Source organism: Heteronotia binoei, chromosome 10, assembly GCF_032191835.1.
Source record: "Heteronotia binoei isolate CCM8104 ecotype False Entrance Well chromosome 10, APGP_CSIRO_Hbin_v1, whole genome shotgun sequence".
Taxonomy (NCBI): Eukaryota; Metazoa; Chordata; class Lepidosauria; order Squamata; family Gekkonidae; genus Heteronotia; species Heteronotia binoei.
Genome location: NC_083232.1, coordinates 74,717,299 through 74,730,321, shown reverse-complemented (window position 1 = coordinate 74,730,321; position 13,023 = coordinate 74,717,299). Strand labels below are relative to the sequence as shown.

At 39.5% G+C, this 13,023-nt stretch overlaps 1 protein-coding gene across 2 annotated transcripts in view; it reads left to right on the top strand.

Moving 5' to 3' along the window:
• SUSD5 (sushi domain containing 5) overlaps positions 1-1,150 on the top strand; it is a 38,625-nt gene extending 37,475 nt beyond the window's left edge. For both annotated transcript variants that reach the window (XM_060247534.1, XM_060247535.1), the window contains exon 5: positions 12-1,150. In XM_060247534.1, the coding sequence (XP_060103517.1) occupies positions 12-1,081 (1,070 nt within the window). In that variant the 3' untranslated portion in view covers positions 1,082-1,150. The remainder of the gene's footprint in view (positions 1-11) is intronic.
• The last annotated feature ends 11,873 nt before the right edge of the window (positions 1,151-13,023 follow it).

Here is a 13,023-nt window from a genome sequence, read left to right as displayed (position 1 = left end):
TCCTCTTTCAGATGAAATTGAGGGTCATATTGATTATGAGGATAATTTTCCTGATGACCTTTCTATGCCTATTGAGGCACAAGAAGAAAACAATGCCAAAGAGGTGGAGAAGAAGGATCAGAAACTAGAGAAAACCATAATTGATGGTACCACCAAGACACAGCTTGCTGATGGCGGCAACCACATTGGAGTGAAAACTATATATAATGATCAGGGCTCCAAAATGATATATGATGATGAAGATTTCCACATTGGACCTGTATTTGTGAACAATGGTACAGGAGCAACAAAAAGTACAGATTCTAATACAGATGAATCCTGGCTAGATGGTTACCCTGTTACTCAAGAAGCAGTGGAAGAAGAGGAGGAGGGAGATAAAATTGATGGATCCATGGGAACAGAAGATGACATTACCAGTGACCAACCAAACCATGTTGGCATTGGGAAAGCAGGCGGTGGCAGCCTGGAAAAGGATTTCATACCAGTTGGGGCTGTTCCTTCACTGACACATAATGCTGATGGAATCAAAGGAATATCAGTAGCACTAACACCAACAAGTGCTCCAGAGAATGTAAGCATTAGCAATGGCTCTGAGGACATCATCAGGTATGTCTCAACTACCCCTATGAGATTTGTCACTCAGGAATGGGCATCACTTGGCACAGTCACTAGCTTGAACTTGGCCACACAGGAGACTTCTACGGTGCTCAGTCTCATTGACCACATCTCATTGCCAGAGGAAGAAGAAATTACAACCTTGCCTACGCAAGCACTTACAACTGTGTCTTCTCAAAATGGCTTTACTGAGCCATCGGCATATGATTCAGTTGAGCGAGAAATTCTAAGCTATGGACTCGGAGGAGAGCTTTTGACCACTTTTGAACCATGTGTTGGGACAGAGTGTTCAGTCTCAGACAAAGGTGCCACAGTAGCCATTGGGGTGACTGTTCTGTGCTTGCTACTACTGGCTGCTATTTTTGCAGTGTGGTGCTTTAGGAAGAGGCAACAGAAGACCTCTGTTTATAAACTGAATGGGAAGGATCATCACCAACTACAACAGATTGAAATGCATAGAGTCTAATATAACAGTCTACATTACTGAGAAGAAGAGAAAAACTGAATGACAAATGGCCACTGATCTCCAACAGTTTTCTGGTGTTTTTTTTTTTTTAAAGACTGAGTGGCACCTGTATGTGGTTCAGCAGGTCCTGCAGTTATTTGAAATCACAGCATAATATATTGATGTTAATTTAGGTATCTCTTAATCTATCCAATTTCTTGAAGATGTCAGGGCTGATTTAACAAGAAGCATATTTTGTCTCTTGGTAATTGTAACTATCACAGGACAGATCAGCCACCCTGGATGGAGACTTCTTATCATGTAAATGCAATACCCATCATAATGGCAAGCAGTAAACTCATACCATTTGACAGCTACCACCTTGAATTAGTATTGCATAATTGTGTCTATAATAGGGAGGAATGCACTTAACAGCAACTCCGCCCTCGATTCTTACATGGAACCATAAATGCAAATCTTCCTTTTGCTGTGATAAGCTGCCTATCATTCAGTGACATGTGAAAGAAGCTCTAAATAAATAAAGCAGGAGCAACAATTGAGAGCAAAGTGGAGAGGAATTATTTCAACTGTTACATTTGTCCTTTTTAAAGAAAGGATAAATTAAAGAGGTAATGTTTCATGAGGAAAAGGACTGTCAGATTAAACTAGCCAAGTGGGTAGCCATATTGGTTTGAAGCCACAGAACACAGTTTGAGTCCAGTGGCACCTTTTAGACCAACCAAGTTTATGCACCATTACATAAAGAACAAAACTTGTTAAGGCACACCAAGTGCATGGTCATATCAACCCATTCACCATTGTAAGAAGATTTGTCTGTCAGGTAAATTTCTAATATTAAAATAAGAACTGCTTCAGCATGATCTATAGATAAAATTAAAATGTGATATAGAATAAATGTGTTTCCCAAATATTCTTTATTGAAAGCAATTCTGTTATTTTTTGCTGGCTTTGCAAAGACCTTTCCATTTCCCAGTCTGGATCGTTGCATGTCCTGCAAGGTACACATAGGGTGTTTTTACACTGACAGTTTGTGACTCTCTATCACTGCATTGCTGTTCACAGTCTTGATGCAAATATGGATTTGAGTCCTGCACTGGGATGAAAGAAGCAACTTTTGCACATTGTAGGACTTCATATGAGCATTTGAATTCTTTCACCTTTAGGCAGTAACCAGAAGGAGGTGTTGAAATCCAAACAAGATATGACTGAATGTTGGGTGCTCCTCAATTAATATAGCAAACGTAATATTCATGAGCTCTAAGATCAATATAGAAAATGATTGCCCTTACAGTACTGCTGTCTCCCAGATGTGTTAGGAATTAATGACCTTGGGAGAAGGACACGGGAGTGTGATGTGTCTGTGTAGGGTTGTACACTGTTAAATTATTAAATGGTAAGTATTTGCTTAGCATTTGTATATTTCTGTAAACATTTAACAATAAGGCCATTGACAAGAAGGGGGATGTTTTTTTGTTGAGAACTGAGAGAGAAACAAGAGAATCTGTGAGGTCAGTCCCATTCCCTGCATTTGTGTTTAAATGGGTGCTTTAAAAAAATGAAATTATAAATGTTCGTCTCTTGCCTTGAAACCCCTCTGGGGTTGCTATAATTTGACTGTGACTTGATGGCACTTTCCATTATCTTTGTGGGTTATGGACCTGAAGGCTTCCAAGTCAGACCAAGGTTTTGGGGGAAAGATGGGAATGAGGAGTGGGGTGGTGGTAGGGAAGGAACTGTAGCAGAATGGAGTTGTATATGCTATGTTATTATAATGTGAACGTTTTGGTAGAGACCAGTATAATCTGTGGCTAATACAGAGATATCTTGAACAAATGCACCAGAGGTGATAAAAATCTGCATACAATGCAGAACACATTCCCCACTCCTGGCCCCTGTCTCCCATTCTTGAGGAATTGAGGAATGAGTGAAAAAATGGCTTCGTAGGGATGCCATTTATCACAAAGATATGGGGAATTTCCTAGAGCACCACATTGAAGCATCGCATCCTCCCCAAACTTTACCCTCCTGCAGATCTCCAAGCATTGGCATAGGCTGGGCTGGGAACTCTGGGCAAACACTGGACAGGAGAAACACCATGAAAAGGAAATGTTGTGGTTGAAAAATGATGAGAAGTGAAAGTATTGGGTGAAACATTAACTCTCATGTAAAAATTACATAAATGTTGAATGAACCAAGCCCAAAGAATTCCTGGGGCTAGACTCCATCCCGAAGAATTCCTGTCATTTTCCTGACTTCCCCAGTGTACCAGGGAAATAAAATATGGAGAAAGAATCTGGGCCTAGGAATAAACCTTCCTGAGCCTAGATCATTAGAATTAGGTAATTTGACAGGATTAAGATGGGCTTCTTTCAAACGTGAACTGAAACAAAGTTTCTGTACCTGATTCCTCATCTGATGAAGTGTCCTTAGAGCACACGAAAGCTTACATTTTGAATAAAACTTTGTTGGTCTTAAAGGTGCAACTTGACTTCTACTTCATCAGACCAACACGGCTGCCCACTTGGATCTAGAAACAATGTTTGTAGAAGAAACATGAACTGAGGTATATTGCAAATGGTGAACAATGGCTGGCAATGTTTAAACAGTGCATGCGGAACAGTACAGTACCGGGGGAGGACCCTTTTCCAGGCAGGATCTTGCTCAATTACACTCTTGAGGAGGGTTGCTAGATCCCTCCTGGCAACTGGTGGGGGATGGGTGGGACTCACCAGGAGAAAGAGAAAGGCCCAGTCCATGTTGCTGGCATCACATAGGAAGTGGCAATTGTGCCAGAGTCTTCTCAGAGATTTTGCCAAATTCCAGAGCATTGCCAAGAAGTCGTTGGCATGATGATGTCACTTCCTGTGTGGCACCAGCAATGTGGATTGGACCTTTCCCTTTCTACTGGTAAGTCCCCCACTGGCCAGCTGATGGACAGCTGGGGACAGGGCCTGGTGACAGGGACCCCTGCTTCCACTGCATGGGGGTGGGTGGGCTGTTACCAACCCTACTCTTGATCAATCAGTTACAAATAGATATAATGCTCAGTTCTCAGACACTCTTCTGTTGCACTAACCTTTTCCCTGAAACTCTTCTCTCACTCCACCCTTCAACTCACAACTGTCAAAATCTCAGCCTGATTCACAGACTCTCATTGGCTCTCTCTGTAAATCTTAGTGTGCACCAGTCTAGGCTTGGCCCTACTTAGAAGAACTTCTTTTTTCAGTGTCTTCAAAGCCAATCTGTTCCACTGGAAGGAAATACAATGTGCCCAATATGATTTTACTGACTATGCAGCTCAGCAAGACCAAGCAAGATCTATGGATCAAATTAATTTGACAAGTACTGTTTTATCAATGAAATAAGGTATGTTGGAAGTAAAATGACTGGAACTAGCTGTGGTCTACTGAGATGCTATAAATGTATTCTGCTTGAATATTTTACTTGGAAGTTGTTGTAAATAGTGACTTAACTGGCTGAAACATGGCACTATATTACTGACTTTTTGCTGTCTAAACAGGCCTTGGGGGTCAACTTCCAACTTGAAAAATCCCTTATTTCTGTTTGTAGATTTTTGGGTGGTGTAACACACTTTGATAGATTTCTATTCTCTTAGGCTCTCAACCTGCTGTTACATGACCTGAATAGTGAATAGTGAGTCATGACTTTCACTGATAAGTCCTTAGATAAACAACAGGCACTGGGTTTACTCTACCTCACAAAGCAGTAGGTTGATCAAAAGGAGGTAATCCCTTGTACCCACTCCTCCTTGATTGAAGAATGGAACACAGATAAGGAATAAGTAAATAAATAACTTTTCTTATAGTTTAGCTGCCTCTTATACCTGGTGCTTCTATAGAATCTCAAATCATATCTGGAACACATGGAAATAGACCTGATATTCTCTATGAGGAAGGAAGACCGATTGCCTTAGCCATACTTTTTACATCACAGGTATAAATTTAACAGAAATAAAACTGAAACTGACAGTATTAGCCCTGTGCCTAGTACAAGACTTTAGATTTTTCCAAACTAAATTTTATGAGGCAAGGAATATTGGTTGATGATTTTATCATTTGTTATGAGAGGCATTAGTACTGGTTATGTTATAAGGAGCCTCATATTGGGGGGAGCTCTGTATGTTACAACTGGCAGTGGGATCCATATACCTGGGCAAGGCTCTGGGCTGTGATTACTATTTAGTGCTGGTATAAAACTGTATTACAGAAAATACTCAAGGATTTTTTTAAGTGGTTTTCTTTGGCTTCAGCATGCTAAATAATTACTACAGTTCTACACTGTACTGAAGTAATGCTCACTAAAACTTCTTGATGTTATCATTCCATCAGTTAAAAACATGTGCAGAATTCTAATACACCATCGTTCAGCATCCTTGCATGGAATTAGTCTCTCCCTAAAAAGCCCAAGATGTACATGAACGGAAAGCTTTTGTCACAAAAAGAGGGAAATGGCTGTGTTTGTGTTGCGTATGTATGTTTTCAATTAAACCCAGGCAAAATGGGAAGGAAATACCAATCTTTCCTTGGAATCCATGTTGAAAAAGCAATCAACCGGTATTATGGCTGGATTATCAGCCAGTTCTTTTAAGACTATTTTTGCACCTGAAGTTTTATTTCCTGCAGCTGGGATCCTGTTTGTACATCTGGGCAATTACTTACCAGACACATACTGAATGGGGGTCATGCAAAAAGAGGCCAAGAAACCCAACATGCCTTCAGCCCCTCAATTTTTTGTTCAAGTGAATCTAAGATGATAGAGGTTTTAGGAGATGAGAAAACATATGCCTATTAAAGAAATCTTAATTGGCTAATCATGAGAGTTTATTATTTGCACATGAGAAAATCTGGATTATATTCTATGGGATTCTATTTCACCTGTGGTGAAACTTTCCGCCAATGTGTGTCAGTAGAAAGTGCTGCTACCAGCACAATGGAGATACTTTCAGGTGGGTAGCCTTGTAAACCTGCAGTTGAAGAGCAAGAGAAGGGTGTGTTGCTTTTCACAAATTACATCACAGTCTATCAGATAAGTGTTTATTAGTCTTGCAAAACCACATTAAATTAAAGGTGCTGGATATGACTTTTAAAGCCTGTTACATCCTGGACTAATATAGATAATAAACTATGGCAGATCTGAACCTGTATCTCCCAGATGTACTCCCATGGTTCACAACAAGAGTCAAAACCATAAAAAGTGACAATATTTCCTTTACAAAGTAGATTCTTGGCCAAATTAGAAAAGTCAGGAGCTGCACAGTGACTGGTAAAACAAACATAATTTGATAAGGCATGTAGAGAGAGCATTTGCAAAATGTTTTGCAAAAAAAGAGAAAGTTAAAACAGTATTAAAAACCTGGCATCAGCAAGAGCCCCTGGACTCGCCATTGTTGCTCCCTCCCTATGGCAAGATGTCCTTGGGGAGGCGAAGGGTGGGAGGTACAGCCTCTAGTGTTGTTCAGGAGGCACAGAAAAGCTACCCCGTTTGCTAGGGCTTTTAATGGGGTGTAGGCTGCAAGCCTTTTTTTTAAGGTAAGGGTATGTTGTGTTTTGTTGTAAACCACCTTGAGCTATGGGAAAGGTAGGGTATAAATATGTTAATAAATTAAATGAATGCCACCCATTCAATAAAGTAGCAATTTAAATGCTGTTTAGAAGATGTACAGCATTTTCCTGTGTACAAAATTTTGCTGTTGATGTGCCACGAGGTAAATTTCTGGATGATCATTATCTGTGTTTATCTCTGATCATAGATTGGTTCTCACCATTTGTTCTCATTCCATACAATATAATGGAGGCCATGACTGCCTCTTTCACCCTAGCTTCTCTTCTGCTGTCTCTGGTGTGAGCAAGACATCACTTCTAGGTACCTGGAGTTTTAAGGGTCAGTTGGATATTCATTTCCAAGAGCTATGATGACTTGTAACAATTAATTAAGTACTTAGCTAGATTATGTAAATTTCAGTTTGGTCACATAATGAATAAATCTTGTCAGTGCATAGGTTTGGGGTGTTTTTTTTTTTGGACACAGCTTTTTAGGGTTGTTTTGGTACACACAGGCTGCCTTTTTAGAGCAGATGCTATGCAGTTTTCTTCCCTGTCTCGATTAATTTATCCAACAATCTTTTCAGCATATATATTTAGTCTCACTTCATAACTTTTGGATTTTACAGCTCTGGTCCATTAGTGCTTCAGCAGCTGCTGTTTCAAAATGCTCTGCAATTTGTAGTTTTCTTAAGTGTTTGCTAACTATGTTATAAAACATTCTTTATTGCATTTTGAAGCCTGATGATCAGTGTTTTTCTCATAAAAAGCCACAAAAATGAGATTGGCTAAAGCTGGGCAAATAGAATATTGCCGTCAATCATGATGATTTTAATCTAAACTTTACTATTACCATGTACACATGAGTGGGTGGTGACTACAGATGGGGCTTTTTCAGTGACAACACCTCACCTGTAGATTGTCCTTCTCCTTGAGACTCACCTGGCATGTCTACCCTGCTCACTTTTAGATGCCCGGCCAAACACATTTCTTTTCATCCAGGCTTTTAACCAAACCAAGGAATTCATACTTTTAGATTTTTACAGTCTGCTTCTAGCCTGAGGCCTGCTTTATGTAAACTATTTTAGGCTGCTAAATATTTCATGCTGTTCTTATGCTCCAGGGTTTTTTATTAAAAAAACACAGATTGTTAAATTTGATGATTTTAGGCTATTTACTGATTTTATTGTGTGTTACTTTGTAAGTTGCCTCTGACAGGTTCTCTGGAAGGGGTGGCATATGAATTTTCTAAATAAATACTGAAGGTAGAAATTAGGTAGTAAATATGCTACCAACAATTCATAGTGTTCATAGAGTCTTACCTAAAAGTTTCACTAATATGAATACCAAGGAAAAATGGTTGTGTGTGTTTGGGCTAGGGGCAGCTCAGCAGAGCCACGCACACCCCAGCCTAACAAAAGAATATATATTTGGTCTTACATTTCATAAAATGTCCTATTTTGTTTCTGTAAACACCTCTGTCTCCAAGCAAGCAGTAGTGGTAAAAGGGGGTTAGAACTGTGTGTGTAGAGATAACTTATTTTAAAGCTATCTGTTTATTTTAATGCTTTAAATGTAGACACTGAAGACTGTTGAGATACAGAATGCTGATTTGCAGAGCTGTGAGCTGTGATTTACAAAACTCCTTAGGCGATTTCTTGACTTAGCTTCTTTTTAAGCATGTAGCTTAGTTTCCCCCACACTAGGTCATTCAGTCCTCAAGCTACCAGAAAAATGAAGTTGCTGTTTAAAGGATGGCAGACAACCAAGAGTTCAGACAGCTGCTATGAAGGATTAGTTGTGGGTTTTTCTCACTGCCTCGCTACAAACTGCATCACCGTTCTATGTTCAAACATTATTAAATGGGAATGTTTTCTCTGGCACCATCTACTTTTCCTGACAGTTTGTATATTAATTTTTTTTAAATAGAACCTGAAATAACTTTGGTTTATTGAATATATTGGAATTTACATATAAATCTGTAACAACTGGCATTATCAACAGTTTGGGCTTAACAGGTTACAGAATAATTGTCTGACGGTCATGCAGCTGCTTATACAAAATGATAGGGGTAATTCCTCCAACAGTATCCCTAACTGCCCTGATGGGGCAGTTCAGCAAGTGGAATTTAGCTTATGAAGAAATCTGCAGCAGCTCTTGCACAGTAAATGGACACAGTGCTGAACTGGCTTAAGAAACAGCCTGGAATGTTTACTTAAAGTGTTGTTAAAGCCAGTGTGGTGAAACGGTTAAGAGCGTCGGACTAGTATGCAGAAGACTCAGGATCGACTCCCTGCTCATACTATGTAAACTCGCTGGGTGACCTTGGGCCAGTCAGGTTCTCTCAGCCTAACCCACCATACAAATTTGTTGTGAGCATCAAATGGAGCATGTGTAAGCCACTTTGGGATCCCACTGGGGAGAAAGGTGGGTATAAATGAATTAAATAATAAAGTGTTCCTACCCTAATGAGAATCAATCTGCTTTTATAATATAAGCAGCTTTCTCCTTTGGTCTGATCCATAATTTAATCCAATTTTTGTCTGTCATCTTCATCCAGCTTTGGGCTATCTGCACACAGAAGCAAGTCTCTGCACATGCATTCCTGCATAGATGGGGAATTGCAAGTAAGTGCTGCAAATGTGGCCGCCCTTTGCAATCCAACACATGCTTTCCCCCACTCACCAGGTATCTGGGAAAGGGAGCAGGAGCATAGGGCTGAGTTCAATTAGGATTCTTCTGCAGATCAGATCCCTGACATCACCTGGAAACATCATGGAGCAAACCTGGAGTATTTTGTTTTCAAAATGGCCCTCTCCCCTTTAAAAAGAGCTTTGTATTTAAAGCTCTGATTACTGCATGTGTACTCTGTTAGAGGCTCCTCTGGTTTAAACTAATTTAGTTCCCCTGAAGACAGGAAGATCCACACTGTCCCAAAGCCACACTGTTCAGTCTAGTTAGTGTGTGGATAAAATTGTAGCGCCATGATTCTAACAGCCTGTGCCTTCAGAGCTCTTGTCAACCCTCACATATATTCACATTCACACTAAGCAGATAAACCTCACCTATGTACCAGGAAACTCGTACTTTTAAAAAGAACCACCAGAACTCTTTTCAAGGCACTTTACTGTAACACTCAATGCCACTCACCCACATCAGAATAAGGCACAACATATGGCACCAACCTCTCAATAAAAAAATGAAAATAAACAGGAAGCCATCCTTATGTCAGACAACTCAGTCTCTAGACTGAACTTAAACCTGCAAGACAGAAATACAATGAATAGAAATTAAGTGACAGGTACAGCACTATCTCTCTGCAATAACCACACACTCAGAACATGAACATCTCAGACCAAAACAGGACAAAATCTATAAACTTGGAGCGATTTCTGTGGCTCTTCCCCTACAGATCAAAGTGCACCATGAACCTTAACAGCACAGAGTTGTATTATTTTGCATGGAATAGTTTTGTACTGAAGAAGCAGCTAGGATTGCCAGCTTAGTCTGGCAAGGTTCTTATTTCTTTATGTAGTGAGCAGAAATTCAACTGGTAAAGCTTTTCTCATCATTTCCTTGGCATACCAGAAAAGGTTCTACCTGCTGAATTTTGCCGTTACTAAAGATACTGACAATTTTAGTAGCTGCCAAAATTGACACAAAATAAATACTTCTTGATACAACAAGAACATTAACCAACTATAGACATCTATGCATAAAAGCTAGAAGAATTGCTGTCTAGCATGTCAGGGAACTTAAAGCCCCTTCCAAATCACAGTTGCCATTCTTTTAACAGAAGTATTCCTTGGAAAAAGTTAATAGGCAATTTCACCTTTTACAAAGAAAAAACCCCTGTAAGTTAAAGAAACTTGATTACAATTTTTTTTTTTAAAAAATATTAATCCTTCTCTAGCATGCACATTTCAGGATATCAGCATGAAAGGGCATTTGAGGCACTAATAATTTGACCTTGGATTATAACAGGGGAAATGGGAATGGAACAAAAAATAGGACTAAACATCTCACATGCTTCTTAAAAGTGTGTTTAGTTCCTCTCATGGCATTAGTGCGAAAGTGTGAAAAACAGAAAGGTGTTATCAAGTGTAGGACTTCCCTGTACTTTATAGCACATGTAAGATTTCAGCCTAAGGTTCCTTTTGAGCGGACTGTCTATTCCACTGGAAAGAGCTGAAAGGCTTGCTAACTGGCCAGGCAAAAAATGAGAGGCCTGCTGTTCGGTTTTCTGACTTGCAGAAACCAGGAGGGTTGCATTCAGCTGACAGGAAAATTGCCATAGGCATATTGCTTGAAATATTGCTTATTGCTAGGCTCACGTGTATTCTGCTCTTCTCTTTGTTTCCTGTTGCAGAGAATTCCAGTTAGAAACTACTTCCAGCTACCCATGATGCAGAAATGCAGCAGAATTTCCTCTCCACAAGCTAATCGTATTAATTTGTGTGAAAGGAGATGCACACAAACACCCAGTAACAAGTCAGTGATGTTTGAATGCCGTTCAAATGAAGCTTTTCACAACATGGAAATAAATGTTATTAGCAAATTATGTCTGCTGTGTAGGTCAATGAGGAAGCTGGCAACCCCAGTCTTGGATTTGTTAGTAAGAAGTGACCAGTTACAAAGGCTTCCTGTAGTGAAAAGGGATTTCATCACATTCTCTTTTTAATATAAAAGTAAACCTCTGCCCATGAATTTGTACCCATTTTTTAGGATAGTCTTCACCAATAACAGGAGAATGAGGTGTGTAGTTACCCTAAAACTGGGTTCTTGGCTGACTAGAGAAAAACTTATATGGCCTGCTCTTGGGCTTGTAACATTAAATTGGACAATACAGAACAGAAAAGCAAACTATTTCACACCATGGAGATAAGCATGACTACCTGCTAAGATCTGTAAATCAAGCTCCTATTGAAGACTGGGGACTGATAAAATCATTCATCATAGTGTGAAACAGAAGCTAATCTCGTAAAAACTGCCTGTGTATTTAATACAAATAAAGTAAATTCACAAATAGAATTCCCAGGGCTTTTTTTGAGCAGGAACACAGTTCTCGCTGGCTTAGTGTCAGAGGGTGTGGCCTAATAAGCAAATAAGTTCCTGCTGTGCTTTTTGTACAAAAAAACCCAGTATGAAACAATGGTGACACCAGGGGGTGTTGCCTAATATGCAAATTAGTTCCTGCTACTCTTTTTCTACAGCCCGCCCCCCGGGAAATTACAATAAATAAATGTCTGTATTGTAACAAAAACATGAGTCTGAACATTTGTTCTATGCTGAAGCATTAAGGCACAAAGGAGTTAGTCAGATTTGGTTATTTCTGCAAGAAATTGTGGCTGGAGAGCTCCTCAGAAATCACTGGCTTGATCAGAAGATAGTTGGTCTGCAGTGGAATGGTTAGTTTCGAGTCCAGTAGCACCTTAGAGACCAATAACATTTTTATCATATATCTGATACAGCTCTGACTCTCTGATTCTCAAAATGCTCACACCCCAAAACCTTGTTGGTCTCTAAGGGGCTACTGGATTCAAATCTTGCTAGTCCTGGTCTCTTAACTGTAACTTGTTTCCATTATTTTTGTCCAATAAGAACTTTTGTTTGAAATAAACAGAAAAAAAATTAAGATGAACTAGTCACACAGGTGAAGAATTGGTTACAGGACTACAAGACTTCCCCCCTATTCTGATACTGGAAGTACAAAATCACACTGACCTCCCACCCCTGTGCTTTCCACATTGCTGATCTACCATGGTGAGTCAGGAATTGCTCAGCTGGGAAAAGGTAACTAATTCCTCACTTCTGGTGCAATGTTCAGAGCATGATTCATGGCATTCATCAGAGGTAAGATCTGGCTTGTGGATATTATGTCAGAAGCAAGGAACTAGAAATGAGCTTCTCTAGGACATACATATGATGAACATCAAAAACAATTTCATCTGTTGATGCAGAAAATTAAACTCAAGAAAATTTTACTTCACTTATCCCCACTTCCCTTCAGAGTATAACTGGGAGACATAAGGATGTTAAAATGAAACCAAACATAAGGGATGACCTGATTGATTTACTGGCATCCTTTAGATATGTTATGGCCAAAGACCTCAAATGGTTTTCTCCAGGGATGTCAGAGAAAACTTAATTCTCCTGAATAAGTTGTTGAAGCTTTAAGAATCAACTTATTAAAATACTTATAATCCCACCTTTTCCCAAAGACTCCTGGGGAGTGTGTAAAATAACAAATTTGTCAGAAAAAAACAATTTGCAACATATACAACAGCACTGCATGGTTAAGAAAACGTACAGGGAGTGTCTGTCTTTCTCCTTCTTTTCTTTGATTATATTCCCTTGGGAAACAAATGCACAAACATCTGT